This window comes from Staurois parvus, unplaced genomic scaffold, assembly GCF_062004578.1.
Source record: "Staurois parvus isolate SC_StPar_1 unplaced genomic scaffold, SC_StPar_1.0 ptg000184l, whole genome shotgun sequence".
Taxonomy (NCBI): domain Eukaryota; kingdom Metazoa; phylum Chordata; class Amphibia; order Anura; family Ranidae; genus Staurois; species Staurois parvus.
Window position 1 is genome coordinate 7,686,131 of NW_028317980.1, and position 15,999 is coordinate 7,702,129.

General features: G+C 41.3%; 1 protein-coding gene across 3 annotated transcripts in view; it reads left to right on the plus strand.

Annotated features, from left to right (window-relative positions):
• Positions 1-15,999, plus strand: part of SLC1A2 (solute carrier family 1 member 2) — a 204,733-nt gene that overhangs the window by 101,874 nt on the left and 86,860 nt on the right. For all 3 annotated transcript variants that reach the window (XR_016312711.1, XR_016312710.1, XM_089677354.1), the window contains exon 2: positions 7,277-7,416. Coding sequence is in view for 1 of the 3 variants with exons in the window: in XM_089677354.1 (XP_089533480.1) it covers positions 7,277-7,416 (140 nt within the window). In the remaining 2 variants the exon portion in view is untranslated. The remainder of the gene's footprint in view (positions 1-7,276; positions 7,417-15,999) is intronic.

Below are 15,999 nucleotides of genomic sequence, written 5' to 3' on the forward strand. Positions count from 1 at the left end.
TGTCCAGGTTCCCTGAAATTTGCAAATCCAGGCCTCCTCCCCTCCTCTAGAAAGTACCAGCAGTTTCTAGAAGGGTGGGAGGGTTCCAGAAGCCCTGACCTGTGGCACCTCCCGGCCTAACCTGAAGTGACCTCACTGACTCACTCCCAGGCTGACTCATACCTCGTCTTCCAGCAAGCCTCTAACAAAACACAAAAATCCTACCTAAACTAGAGGGCGCTACAAATAATTAATGTAAATCTCCACTTGACATAATGGGGTTTATTTACTAAAGCTGGAGAGTCCAAAATCAGACTCCCTTCTGCATAGAAACCAATCAGCTTCCAGGTTTCATTGCCAAAGCTTCATTGAACAAGCTGAGGTTAGAAGCTGATTGGTTTCTATGCAGAAGGGAGTCTGATTTTGGACTCTCCAGCTTTAGTAAATAAACCCCAATGTGTAAACATTCCCACACTCTTTGGTAAGTCAGCCTCAATGACATTGCTGAGCCCTGTCTCTGCAAAGTATTGAGGAAACATGGAAGAAACAAGGCAAAACTAGACAGAACTGAACTAACTAGCGCTAAACTGGAGGGAGAGCAGAGGCAGATGTCAAATGACATACATAAATAAGCTGTAGTGGTTGAAAACAGCCAGGAGACATCAATACACTACCAGCAATAATAAACTGGTGCAATTCAGTACAACACAGAAAAATTACATGAAATTGGGGCAGAATATTCGGGATAAGCAAATATGATCTTACTACAGGAGTCATTCCTTGAATCTTGGTGTGCTTTGTGTACCTTTTCCAGATCTGTGCAGTAATCCGATGTAAAACGTCTCTGTGCAGGGGCTTCCTGTAATAAAGACCTGTCAGTGCCGCTCTCTCTCTTTGTACAGGGTGGCTGGTCTTGCCTCCGACCCCTCCTGTAGTTTTCTGTAGGCAGATCGTAGTGGGTGGGGCCTGTTGGGCCCCTCCTACAGCTCTGCTCTCTGTTGCACAGGGATGATGTTTCTGCTTCTTTTACAAGGCGCAAAGCTAAAAGGATCATGTGTGCAAATCACGTTTAATCTTCAGCTGTAATCAACCATAGAAAATAAAAGGTTTTCATTTCTTCTATAGAGATTTCCAGCACAATGGCAAAAAGCTCTATAAGCTCATTAAAGCAGAGTTCCATTCCCCAAAAAATTAAAAGTCAGCAGCTACAAATACTGTGGCTGCTGACTTTTATTATTATGGCGCTTACCTGTCCATGCATCCAGCAGTGTCCTCACCCTGAGTCGATTCTTCAATCAGCTGTCAAGTGCTGGCGCCGCCATCTTGACTAAGGGAATCCGGCAGCTTCACCGCCGGTTTCCAACTGCGTTGCACTTTGTGAATGGGCTGCAGTCCTCTGGGACCTTGGAAATGTCTCAGAGGGCTGCGGGGGGTACTGAACATCCGGCTCAGTTGGCCACAAAGTGGGAGCGTGTGCCTGTCAAAACCAGGTGCCAAATGTGGCAGCGGAGGGGGGAGAGGAGGCAGAAAAGTGGAGCTTACGCTTTTGGGTGGAACTCCACTTTAACTCCAAAATTCTCATTAAATGATATACATTTGACCAGGGGCGGACTGACCATTTGGAAACTCGGCACTGCCTGAGCGCCCGGGGTCAGTAGGGGGCCCCATGAGATGCCCTGGTACCTTTTTCATAGGCTTTTTTGAGTTTGGGCAAGGACACAGGGGCCCCATGATCCCCTATTGCCCGGGGGCCCCATGAGTTGTCAGTCCGCCCCTGCATTTGACATTAATATGCCTGTGCATAGTAAATTATGTAAATTCGCAAAGCTAGTTCATTGACCAGCAAGTAGTCTACTACTGTCTTCCCTAGAACCCTAGACATAACTTTTTTCTGGATCTGGACGGTGTAGCGAAGGGTTAGATCCTCTTATAAGTTCTCATTGTCTTTATCCCCCCCCCCCCCTTCCCGCAGAGATTTCTCCTCTCTTCCTGTTTCAGTTTATATCGATAGGGTCTTTATTTTAGGAAGCAAGATTTCTATTAACAAAGTGGACTTTAGCTGATATCATAGGCTCAAAAAGTTTGAGATAATATAGATTTTTTTTTTTGTATGTTGATGTATGTTTTTTTTTGTTTATATGGTATCAGGAGCAGCATTTTGGGATTTTTATTTATTTTTTATTTTTTTATTGGTAGGGCTTTTCTTTTTAGACTGGGCTTTTCAAAGCGAAGCATTTACTTTTACTGACCATAAATTCTTGGAGCTGCCTTTTGTTCATAGAATACTGCTGCATTGTTTGACAGAAAACAAATATAAATACAAGAACAGTGTGCATCTAAACCTCCTTACATTATATCACTCACATTCACTGCACCCCCTCCCATATGGAAGAAAAATATATTTGAAATATATTTTTAAAATATTCTTCCCAAATATATTGACATATATTTGAAATACTACAATTTTGGCCATATTCAATATATTTCAACAAACAAATAAATATATATATATATATATATATATATATATATATATATATATATATATATATATATATATATATATATAAACACTGTATGTTGAAATGCGTTATTATTACAAAGTATGAAAAATATTTTTTCAAATACATTTCATATACCGTATAACTATAATAATACAAATCTAAATTTTTGGAATGCATTTACAAATATATGTAAAAATATATGTTAAAAAGCCTTTTTTTGTATGTTAAAAAAATCTGAAGAATATATTTAAAAAAATATACTGTATATATTTTTAAAATATATATATTTTTTAAATATATTCTTCAGATTTTTTTTTAACATATAAAAAAGTAATTTTAACATATATTTTTACATATATTTGTAAATGGATTCCAAAAATGTTGATTTCTACTTTTAAAGACATGCAGTATATTTGAAAATGTATTTTAAAAATATTTTTCATATATTTTGTAATAAAAACGTATGAAAACGTGAGAGATGTGAATGTGTCCCATAGGAAATCATGTTAAATGGACTGTAGTATGTGTCTGCAAAACGCTGCGAAAAACGCTTAGGTGTGAACCTAGGGTAAGAGCTGATTCACACATGTGCGGATTGACGCTCAAGTTTCACAGCTAATTGGCACAGTAGTTGTTCAGCAATTCAGGACAGGATTAGGTGAGGATTTTATTCCGTTCACACATGTGAAGTTTAGAAACGGCTCCCATAGAAGTCAGTAGCCTGTAATCGGCACCCAAACCTGACCGCACTGCTCAGAAATCGTACAGGACTCTTTTTCAGACCTCTCTGAAACCGCCAGTGCACTGGACATACGTGAACAGGCACCATAGGAAGCAATGTTATTTCACATGTCATGCGGATTGGATGTGGTCCATTACATTTCATCCAAATCACTCTTATTACAAATGTCCTACTGCTAGCTAATTTTACACTGCTTTATCATCTGAAGTCTCCTAATTATTAAAGCTGAACTCCAGGAATTCAGCCACTTTCTCTGTGATGGCATACTCTGGGTCAAGTCCATTAAAGTGTTACTAAACCCACAACAGTATAATCATGCTTGTTATACTCACTGTGGAAACTAAGGGGTTAATTCCCTGCATTGTGTAAAAACGCTGTTTGATCCTGACTTCTCTGATCCTCCCCTTCTATCAGTGTCCCCCTCTTATTTCCTGATAAGACATATCGTGTGGAGTCACTCTGCATATGCTCAATTTTGGTGTGTATTGTTAGAGAGGTGTATTTTTTCTTGGGAGAGTGCATGTGATCAGCACAGGGCCAATCAGCGCTGTCCAGACAGAGGTCAGGGGTTTTACATCCTCCTAGAGAAAAATGAAAACTCCTCCTAAAAGCTTTAACATGTGCATTGCTGGGCACTGATCGACGTCACAAGACTGCTATATACTGCTCATGTGAAAAGGTATTTAGCAGTTTACATTTATTAAAATAATTGCAATTCCATGTTGTGTGTACTGTGGGAGACCAGATATAGTGAATGCAGGGTCCGGGGAGACCGGATATAGTGAATGCAGGGTCCGGGGAGACCGGATATAGTGAATGCAGGGTCCGGGGAGACCGGATATAGTGAATGCAGGGTCCGGGGAGACCAGATATAGTGAATGCAGGGTCCGGGGAGACCAGATATAGTGAATGCAGGGTCCGGGGAGACCGGATATAGTGAATGCAGGGTCCGGGGAGACCAGATATAGTGAATGCAGGGTCTGGGGAGACCAGATATAGTGAATGCAGGGTCCGGGGAAACCAGATATAGTGAATACAGGGTCCTTACCCTTGTGGTCATTGGGAAGAATTCCCTCCCTACAGGTAGCTAACAAGAAATCAGTGGGAGCTTATCTGAGAGGCAGAAATTGCCCATTTCTAAAGAAACTCCTAGCAACCTGTGGAGGAACCCTGGTTGAGAAACATTGGTCCAATCTATTACATTAGAAAGAAATTAGCTAAAGTGTTACTAAACCCAGGACCCTGCATTCACTATATCCTCTCTGCCCGGACCCTGCATTCATTATATGTGGTCTCCCTCGACCCTGCATTCACTATATCTGGTCTCCCCGGACCCTGCATTCACTATATCTGGTCCTCCAGGACCCCGCAGTCACTATATCTGGTCTCCACGGACCCTGCATTCACTATATCTGGTCTCCCCGGACCCTGCATCCACTATATCTGTTCCTCCAGGACCCCGCATTCACTATATCTGTTCTCCATGGACCCTGCATTCACTATATTCGCTCTCCCTGGATCCTGCATTCACTATATCTGGTCTCCCCAGACCCTGCATTCACTATATCTGGTCTCCCCGGACTCTGCATTCACTATATCTGGTCTCCCCGGACTCTGCATTCACTATACCTGGTCTCCCCGGATCATACATTCACTATATCTGGTCTCCCCGGACCCTGTATTCACTATATTCGCTCTCCTCGGACCCTGCATTCACTATATCTGCTCTCCCCGGACCCTGCATTCACTATATCTGCTCTCCCCGCACCCTACATTCACTATATCTGGTCTCCCCGCACCCTGCATTCACTATATCTGGTCTCCCCGCAGCCTGCATTCACTATATCTGGTCTCCCCGCACCCTGCATTCACTATATCTGGTATCCACGGACCCTGCATTCACTATATCTGGTCTCCCCGGACCCTGCATTCACTATATCTGGTCTCCCCGGACCCTGCATTAACTATATCTGGTCTCTCCGGACCCTGCATTCACTATATCTGGTCTCCACGGACCCTGCATTAACTATATCTGGTCTCCCCAGACCCTGCATTCACTATATCTGGTCACCCCGGACCCTGCATTCACTATATCTGGTCTCTCCGGACCCTGCATTTACTATATCTGGTCTCCACGGACCTGCAATTCACTATATCTGCTCTCCCCGGACCCTGCATTCACTATATCTGCTCTCCCCACACCCTACATTCACTATATCTGGTCTCCCCGCACCCTGCATTCACTATATCTGGTCTCCCCAAACCCTGCATTCATTATATCTGGTCTCCCCGGACCCTGCATTCACTATATCTGGTCTCCCCGGACCTTGCATGCACTATATCTGGTCTCCCGGACCCTGCATTCACTATATCTGGTCTCCACGGACCCTGCATTCACTATATCTGCTCTCCCCGCACCCTACATTCACTATATCTGGTCTCCCCGCACCCTGCATTCACTATATCTGCTCTCCCTGGACCCTGCATTCACTATATCTGCTCTCCCCGCACCCTACATTCACTATATCTGGTCTCCCCGCACCCTGCATTCACTATATCTGGTCTCCCCGGAACCTGCATTCACTATATCTGGTCTCTCCGGACCCTGCATTCGCTATATCTGGTCTCCACGGACCCTGCATTCACTATATCTGGTCTCCCCGGACCCTGCATTCACTATATCTGGTCTCCCCGGACCCTGCATTCACTATATCTGGTCTCCCCGGACCCTGCATTCACTATATCTGGTCTCACCGGCAGTATATAGTAGACTTCTCTCAGTGTCCAGCTGATCACTGGTTAACCTTGTAGGAGGAGTTTCATTTTGCTCTAGGAGGATGTAGAACCCCTGACCTCTGTTTGGACAGTGCTGATTGACTCTGTGCTGATCACATGCACCCTCCCAAAAAAAAAACTCTCTACCAAGAAACACCAAACAGAGCATGTGCAGAGTGACTCCTAGGGCTCTGTATTATCAGCAAATGGATTGGGGACAGAAGAAGGGGAGGATCAAACATCCTTTTTACACAATGCAGAGGATTAACCCCTTAGGTTCCACAGTGAGTATAACAAGCATGCTTTGCTGCATCTACAGACTGATTTTACTGTTCTGGGTTTAGTAACACTTTAAGATCCAATGCATTCCTTACATTTTGGTAAGGTGGTATGAAACCGTATTTGGGCAAGCTGAGAAATTGTTACTCGCCAGCATGTGTGGCCAGCTTTAGAGTGGCTTAAAAGATCCAATCCAATTTGAAGCTGAACATTTCGGACTCCTCCAGGAGTAACTCTGACATCAAAAGTGTTCATTATTGCTCACTTTTCTTAATAAGAGAACAAAAGGAAAGTGACAGTTGTAGGGATTGGCAGTTGTCTCTCCGTCCATAGTTCACATGTAGACATCACCGGATCAGCCTAGGAGAAATGGGGACCCCATAAACGGTACGCATTCCTAAACACGATCTGTTGTTACATTTCTTGGGTATTGGTGGGATTATGTCATGTGACCAGTTTAGACGTAAGAGAATTGATTTACCCCCGGTTCACATATATGCAGCTGTGTGGGCCGCGTTTTGCACGGGCACAAGAGCCCATTCATTTGAATGGACTCCCGTGCCCCAGGACACGCAGAGAAGAAGTCCCTGCACTTCTTCTGAAAATGCAGCCTGCATGGGAACCTCGGTTCCCAGTACGGTTGCGTTTTCCAGTGCGGGCGGCGTGCTATTAGAACTAATGGCACCCACCCGCGGGTCCGCATTTATCTGTATGGGAGGTGCGGCTGCACGGATTTTCCTGCGGATCCGCAGCTGCACCACCCGCACAGATGTGAACCTAGCCTTACCAAACCTGGAAAGTGCAACTGTGCATGGCAGCCAATCAGCATCTAACTTCAGCTCATTAAATTAAGCTTTGAGAATAAATCCTGGAAGCTGATTGGTTTCTATGCAGAGCTGCACCAGATTTTGCACTCTCCAGTTTTAGTAAAACAACCCCCATAGTATTCTCCATGGAGTTCTTATTTTAACTGTTTCTGCAAATTTGTGTCTTTCAGTGCCAACAACACCCCGAAACAGGTGGAGGTGCGCATGCACGATAGTCAGCTGACCTCAGATGAAGTGCGCCCCAGATCTCCATGTCTCAGGATATGCGACAAGCTCCGAGGCAACCTCCTCCTGTCCCTTACAGTATTTGGTGAGTCCTGGATATCAATATGCTTACTGATCTCTGATCTTCAAAATTTAACCACTTCCCGTCCGGCCCATGTATACAAACGACCGGACGGTGGCAGTGCAGGGGCGGGCTGCCGTTCATAAATAGCGCCCGCCATTTTGGATTGTGCACGCTCCCTGGGAGCGATCCAGTGCCCGCTGTGTCTGGACCGATTGCTGTACGGGACCTCTGTGTGAGGTCCTGATCATGTGATCACTGATTGGCCAATCAATGATCACATGAATAGGTGTAAGCAAGATGTCACTTCTGACATCATTGCTTACTATGTGTGATATCTGTGAATGATCACAGAGGTCACATGGTACAGGGCTATTCACAACAGCCTTTCTCAATGGCTGCAAGAATGCAGCCAGAGTGAAGGAGAAATGATTGCTTTTACAGACTTTATGGGTGTAAAAGCAATCAGTGTAAAAAAAAAAAAAATCTATGGTGACACTGTACTGCTAGGGTGACAGTATGTTAAAAAAAAAAAACATAAATAATAATATAAAAAAATAAATAAAAATGTAAAAACAAATTTTTAAAAAATTATAATTTTTGCTTGTAAACTAATTTGGGTTCTTTTTTTTTTTTTTTTACTAAAAAGAAAACTGAATAAATTTTGGCCAAGATTTATGAAGAAAGATTATTTATTTGCAAAATTTTATAAGAAAAACACTTTTTTTCAAAATGTTTGGACGTTTCCATTTATGTAGCAATAAAAATAAAAATCCCGACGGTGAATAAATACCACCAAAATAAAGCTTTATCTGTCTCTAAAAATGCTAAAAAATTCATATGGGTACAGTGTTGCATGACCGTGCAATTGTCATTCAAAGTGTGATAGCACTGAAAGCTGAAAATTGGCCTGGGCAGGAAGGGGGTAAAAGTGTCTGGACTGGAAGTGGTTAAGGCAGGATTTGCGCCACATACGTTGCATTTTGCATGTATTGACGTATTTATGGCTTAGTTCACATAGGTGTATCTATACGCACACCCATCCGAAGGGCCATCTTGGACAGGTGTTCCTTGCTTCTGCATGCAGGTATTCCCAGTCATGTCTGTTGGGATGCAAGGGCTGCATGGACACGCTGCGTTCGGGGACATGCACCCACATGGATGTTACACTGGCTGTGTCTGTGAAGCTGCTGAGTCTCAATAGGTATGAATAGGACTGCCTGCACACAGACGCACGGAACGCCTTTGTATGACAACGATCTTCATTTATTTATATTGTAAAGCGCTGAGCAAACTGTTGGTGCTATATAAACCCTGTATAATAGTAATAATAATCATTTATTTGCTCTGTTGAATTCACCATTGAGAGCATTTTGTTAAACCTGTTTGATTAGTATTAAAAAAATGTGTTGATCCTGCCAGAAATCCAGAGCTGTCATGTGCACTTTACATTGTGATCTCAAGCAGTGTTATCAGCCTTGCTCAATTCACTGCTGCGAACTACAGTATACTCCTCCTCCATGTCAGGCTCCATGTACACGGTGCGTTTGGAGAACTCTTGTGAACGCTGGAAATTGACAGCAGGAAAACGCAGGTTAAAAAAATCAGTTTTGCTGCGTTTGCATATCGCGTTTATGTGCATTTAGCTGCATTTATTAAGCGTTTTTTAACCCCCCTGGCAATATTCCCGAGTGTATATCGGGATTAACTTTCAGTACCAGAAGCAGTAACCCCGAGCTACACTCGGGATTACCCTGCAGCATTGCTTGCTTTACAAGCGCTTGGCGTTTGAAACGCTGATAAAATCTACTGCTGAACGCAAGTTTGTTGCGTTCAAAAAAACGACTGTAAACTCAACTGCCTGTAAATGACTGTAAACGAAGATGTGTACATGGACACATAGGGAAACATTAGAGAGAGTGACCAACCCACATGGCAGAAAAATATATTTGACATATATTTAAAAAATATTCTTCCCAAATATATCGACATATATTTAAAATACTACAAATTTGGCCGTATTCAATATATATATATATATATATATTTTTTTTTTTTTTAAATATATATATATTCTTCCCAAATATATCGACATATATTTAAAATACTACAATTTTGGCAGTATTCTATATATACTTAAATATCACAACACTTAAACCTATAATAACCCAGAAAAGTGATATACCTTCACCCTTGAAGGCCAGTAAAACCATATATGTGTAACTTTTCTATGAACAAATACATCAAATCGAACCCAAAAATTATATAAAATTAAAAATCAAATATAAAATATAGAAAATAATGTCCAAAAGTCCCACCGTGACCAAAAACAAAAATAAATAAAAATAAAAATAAAAATAAAATAAAAGTAAAAACAAAACAAAAAAAGTCCCAAAAAAATAATCCTCACAAGTGTAAACTCAAAACACTTAAACTTTTTCTTCTTCTTGCATCACCACAAACCTTCTTAATACCCGCAGATCCTGATATTCATGCACCTCAAAAAAGAAAAAGAACTCGACATAGTGTCATACCTTAAATAATGTAAACACACGTGCCACTATATGTGCCGCATGCAAAATCAATGTGTATACTCCAACCAAGTGTCAAAACACATAAGAGTGAAAACACATTCCCATAGAATATGTCATATAATGTTTGAGAAACCACTTCACAGATAAACTGCCAGTGTATCACACCACACCCTATGTATATGTAAAAGTGAAAACCAACACCCAAATCACCACTCTCCAACTCTATTAAGGATGGGTAATTACCCTATAGAAGAAACAGCAGGGCAGATTAACCACTCAGGGTTACAATCTCCTCTCATTAATTTTCTCCAACGATTAGGGTCACCTCCTCCACTTTCCTCCAGAAAACTAGTCACAATAAAAAGGTATTCTTCTTTATTAATAACTCACATAACATTCCGTGGTAACAGCTCCTCACATAATATTCCGTGGTAACAGCTCCTCCTCACAAGCAGTGTGTACATGGACAGGTTCAGGGAAACATAAACCACATGTTCCCACTTCCAAGATGGCCGCGATCGCACTTCCGGTCAACGTCGATGCGTATGACGTCACGTGTCTCTGACGCGTTTCGTCACTTCCTTTGACTTTTTCAGAAGGGTAAGGACGTCTATGCATCGACTCCTTATATACCGCCCTTCCCAGATATGACGTCACACGCTCAACATAGGAAACCGGAAGTACGTCTCTCTGAAGCGTTTCTCCCCTCCTCCAGGGCGTTATCAAAGGTCTTTGATAACGCCCTGGAGGAGGGGAGAAACGCTTCAGAGAGACGTACTTCCGGTTTCCTATGTTGAGCGTGTGACGTCATATCTGGGAAGGGCGGTATATAAGGAGTCGATGCATAGACGTCCTTACCCTTCTGAAAAAGTCAAAGGAAGTGACGAAACGCGTCAGAGACACGTGACGTCATACGCATCGACGTTGACCGGAAGTGCGATCGCGGCCATCTTGGAAGTGGGAACATGTGGTTTATGTTTCCCTGAACCTGTCCATGTACACACTGCTTGTGAGGAGGAGCTGTTACCACGGAATATTATGTGAGGAGCTGTTACCACGGAATGTTATGTGAGTTATTAATAAAGAAGAATACCTTTTTATTGTGACTAGTTTTCTGGAGGAAAGTGGAGGAGGTGACCCTAATCGTTGGAGAAAATTAATGTGAGGAGATTGTAACCCTGAGTGGTTAATCTGCCCTGCTGTTTCTTCTATAGGGTAATTACCCATCCTTAATAGAGTTGGAGAGTGGTGATTTGGGTGTTGGTTTTCACTTTTACATATACATAGGGTGTGGTGTGATACACTGGCAGTTTATCTGTGAAGTGGTTTCTCAAACATTATATGACATATTCTATGGGAATGTGTTTTCACTCTTATGTGTTTTGACACTTGGTTGGAGTATACACATTGATTTTGCATGCGGCACATATAGTGGCACGTGTGTTTACATTATTTAAGGTATGACACTATGTCGAGTTCTTTTTCTTTTTTGAGGTGCATGAATATCAGGATCTGCGAGTATTAAGAAGGTTTGTGGTGATGCAAGAAGAAGAAAAAGTTTAAGTGTTTTGAGTTTACACTTGTGAGGATTATTTTTTTGGGACTTTTTTTGTTTTGTTTTTACTTTTATTTTATTTTTATTTTTATTTATTTTTGTTTTTGGTCACGGTGGGACTTTTGGACATTATTTTCTATATTTTATATTTGATTTTTAATTTTATATAATTTTTGGGTTCGATTTGATGTATTTGTTCATAGAAAAGTTACACATATATAGTATTCTATATATATATATATATATAATTTTTTTTAAATATATATAAATATATATATATATATATATACACACACACACACTCACACACTGCATATTGAAATGCAATGCATTTTTTCTATATTACAAAAATATATGAAAAATATTTTTAAAATATATTTTTTTAACTATATTAAGCAGATTTTAACATATAAAAAAGTCATTTTTAACATATGTTTTTACATATATTTGTAAATGCATTCCAAAAATGTAGATTAAATGTATTTTTTAAAGACTTACAGTATATTTGAAAATGTGTTTTTAAAAATATTTTTCATACATTGTGTAATAAAAACGCATTTCAACATACAGTATATTTATTGAAATATATTTTGAAATATATTGAATACGGCCAAAATTGTAGTATTTCAAATATATGTTAATATATTTGGGAAGAATATTTTTAAAATATATTTAAAATATATTTTTCTTCCATGTGGGAAACTTCAATTCTTTACTGCAGTGTTTAGAAATAAGATCACTGGTCTGGTTGTGCTCTTGAGTCTTGGATCTTGGATCTTCAGAATCAATAAAGATGATTACAAATTGTTTGGCAGCATTACATGCCTAATTCAAATGTGTATTTAAATATTATCTTGGTATCAGGGGCGGACTGACCATTTGGAAACTCGGGCACTGCCCGAGGGCCCAGGGGTCAGTAGGGGGCCCCATGAGATGTCCCTGGTACCTTTTTCATAGGCTTTTTTGAGTTTGGGCAAGGACACAGGGGCCCCATGATCCCCTATTTCCCGGGGGCCCCATGAGTTGTCAGTCCACCCCTGCTTGGTATGCAGTTTTATGTACCCATAGGTAGGCATTGTGACCCTGTTTTGTAGAGAAACAGCAAGCAAATCTGTGTCATCACAGGTCTACAAGTAACATGTGATAGAAGTGACCTCTTTGGAGGTCTGACAGTTGAGTCTGTTGACATAATCCATCCCAGTGTGGTCTTCTGGTGGTGAAATACTCAACAGGAGGAGGCTGGGGCTGGGAGATGTGAGCCAATGTAGCCTGGGTGTGTTGTATGCAAAGACATACATGTGTAGTATCGCCAGTAGTAACAAGGTGTGACATAAGAGGAGGAGTTCCTATTCAGGATACAGAGGCGCTTAGATGACTTGTGACTGGCCAAGGAGGGTAAGTAGCTCCAAGGAGGCTGGGGCTGTCAGATGTGAGGCAAGTGTAGTCTGGGTGTGTTGTGTGCAAAGACATACATTTGTAGTATCACCAATAGTAATGTGTGACAGAAGAGCAGGAGTTCCTGTTTGGACTACAGAGGAGCTTGGATGACATGTGATTGACCAAAGATGGGAAGAAGCTCCAAGGAGGCTGGGGCTAGGAGATGTGAGGCAAATGTACCCCGGGTGTGTTGTGTGCAAAGACAGTTAGGTCCAAATATATTTGGACACAGGTACAATTTTAGTTGTTTCAGGTATTTACCAAAACATATTCAAGCTATAGTTATATAATGGATGTGGGCTGAAAGTGCACACTCTCAGGTTTAATTTGAGGGTATGTGAATCCAAGGAAGGGTTTAGGAATTACAGCTCTTAAGAGCAGCCACCCCCCCATTTTTCAAGGGACCAAAAGTAATTGGACAATTGAATCAAAAGCTGTTTCATGGCCAGATGTGGGCTACTCCTTTGTTATTTCTTCATCAATTAAGCAGGTAAAAGGTCTGGAGTTGATTCTAATTGTGGTATTTGCATTTGGAATCTATTGCTGTGAACCAACATCATGCGTTCAAAGGAGCTGTCCATGCAAGTGAAGCATACCATTGTAAGGCTTCAAAAATGAAACAAATCCATCAGATAGATAGCAGCAACATTAGGAGTGGCCAAATTAACAGTTTGGTACATTCTGGGGAAAGAAGAACGCAGTGGTGAGCTCAGCAACATAAAAAGGCATGGACGTCCACGGAAGACAACAATGGTGGATGATCGCAGGATCCTCTCTATGGTAAAGAAAAACCTATTCACAACCTCCAGACAAGTGAAGGACACTCCAGGAGGTGGGCGTATCATTGTCAAAGTCTACAATCAAGAGAAGACTTCACGAGAGCAAATACAGAGGGTTCACCACAAGGTGCAAACCATTCATAAGCCTGAAGAATAGAAAAGCCAGATTAGACTTTGCCAAAAAACTTCTAAAAAAGCCAGACCAGTTCTGGAAAAGCATTCTTTGGATGGATGAAACTAAGATTAATCTGTACCAGAAAGACAGGAAGGAAAAAGTGTGGAACAGCTCATGATCCAAAGCACACAATGTCATCTGTAAAAAATGGTGGAGGCAGTGTGATGGCATGGGCATGCATGGCTTCCAGTGGCACTGGGTCATTGGTGTTTATTGATGATGTGACAGAAGACAGAAGCAGCAGGATGAATTCTGCAATGTTTACAGATATACTGTCAGCCCAGATTCAGCCAAATGCAGCAAAGTTGATTGGACAGCGCTTCACAGTACAGATGGACAATGATCCAAAACACACTGCAAAAGCAACCCAGGAGCTTTTGAAGGAAAAGACGTGGAATATTCTGCAATGGCCGAGTCAATCACCTGATCTCAACCCAATTAAACATGTGTTTTACTTGCTGAATGCAAAACTAAAGGCAGAAAGACCCACAAACAAAGAACAACTGAAGGCAGCTGCAGTTAGAGCCTAGCAAAGCATCAGAAAGGAGGAAACCCAGTCTTTGGACATGTCCATGGGTTCCAGACTTCAGGCAGTCATTGTCAGTAAAGGATTCTCAACAAAATATTACAAATTAACTTTTTATTTATGATTATATTCATTTGTCTAATTACTTTTGGTCCCTTAAAAAAGGGAGGGATGGATACTCTTAAGAGCTGCAATTCCCAAACCCTTCCTCCAATTTGGTTGTACATACCCTCAAATTAAAAATGAGAGTGTGCACTTTCAGCCCATATCCATTATAGAACTATAGCTTGAATATGTTTTGGTAAATGGCTGAATAAAACTAAAGTTGTGCATGTGTCCAAATATATATGGACCTAACTGTATATGTGTAGTATTACCAACAGTAATAAAGAGTGAGTTTGAAGAGTAGGAGTTCCTGTTCGACAGAGTACAGAGACACTTGGATGACATGTGATTGGCCAAGGAGGCCAAGAAGTTCCAGCTCTGTAGATTGTGGAGGCCATTTAGACCCATCCTACAAAGTAGAGCCCAAGGGGTATGTGTACCCCCAGAATGTGGATTTTTCAACAACATACTCAAAGAGGTGCTGGGAACTTTTACACTTTCATGTGTAGTCAATAGTTCTGACAAGGTAGTACTCACATATCAAGGCTTTGTTCAATGAGCACCCCACAGCAGCTGAAACCATAGAAATACAGAAGGGAGCACCAGACCAAAACTGGATAAAAGAATGCAAGAGAATGTTAACTGTTGAGAAAAGTCATTTAAAAACAGCTAACATGTTGGAGGGGCAACATCACTCGCCCTTCATCAAGGCTCAACACAGGATAAAGTTTGGATGGATTCGGAGAAAACAGTGACTTTGCAGATCTATTTTAGAACCAGTATTGAACTCTCCTCACGGAATACCAACTTGACAGCAGTTGCTGTCAGTACAGTGTTAGTACAGGCCAAGAGACACTGTCAGTCACAGCAGGTGAAGTAACCATGATGATCTAGAATACCCATCTGTTTTGGACTGTCTACCTCAGAGACTGGATCTCCGAGGACTTCCTGCAGTTATTTTACTTCGGTGAAGTTTCCACCACCATAGACTGCCTTGTTGATATTTGAGGTCTGCAGCTGTCAACACTGTTGTCACCTGTGTACAAATGTGTGTTTCTTGCTGCCAAATATCCCCTCCTGAGGCTCTGCGGTGAATATAGAATAAAAGAGATGTATATCATGTATTGAACTATCAGCATGGAAGTTGGAAACAGATAGCACTGGGCAACAAAGGTTTTGCTTTCCTGAGCACTTTTTTGATGTATATTATAGATTTATGGCTGCTAATCACAAAAATAACCAGTAATTTACCTGATCCTATACCGTTTTATGGAGATCTTCTGTTTTTGAAATTTGAAATACCTGTTGACTATGCATCACACATGAAAGAAACATACAAAAACATAGAACTGTTGTTGAAGCACATCCAGTACACCAAGTAGTACTGTTAAATCTGTGGAGATCTAAAAGTATTGCTGCTTGGAATGCAGATCGGATATACCAAGTACTGTAGTTCAGGGGCGGACTGACCATATGGAAACTTGGGCACTGCCCGA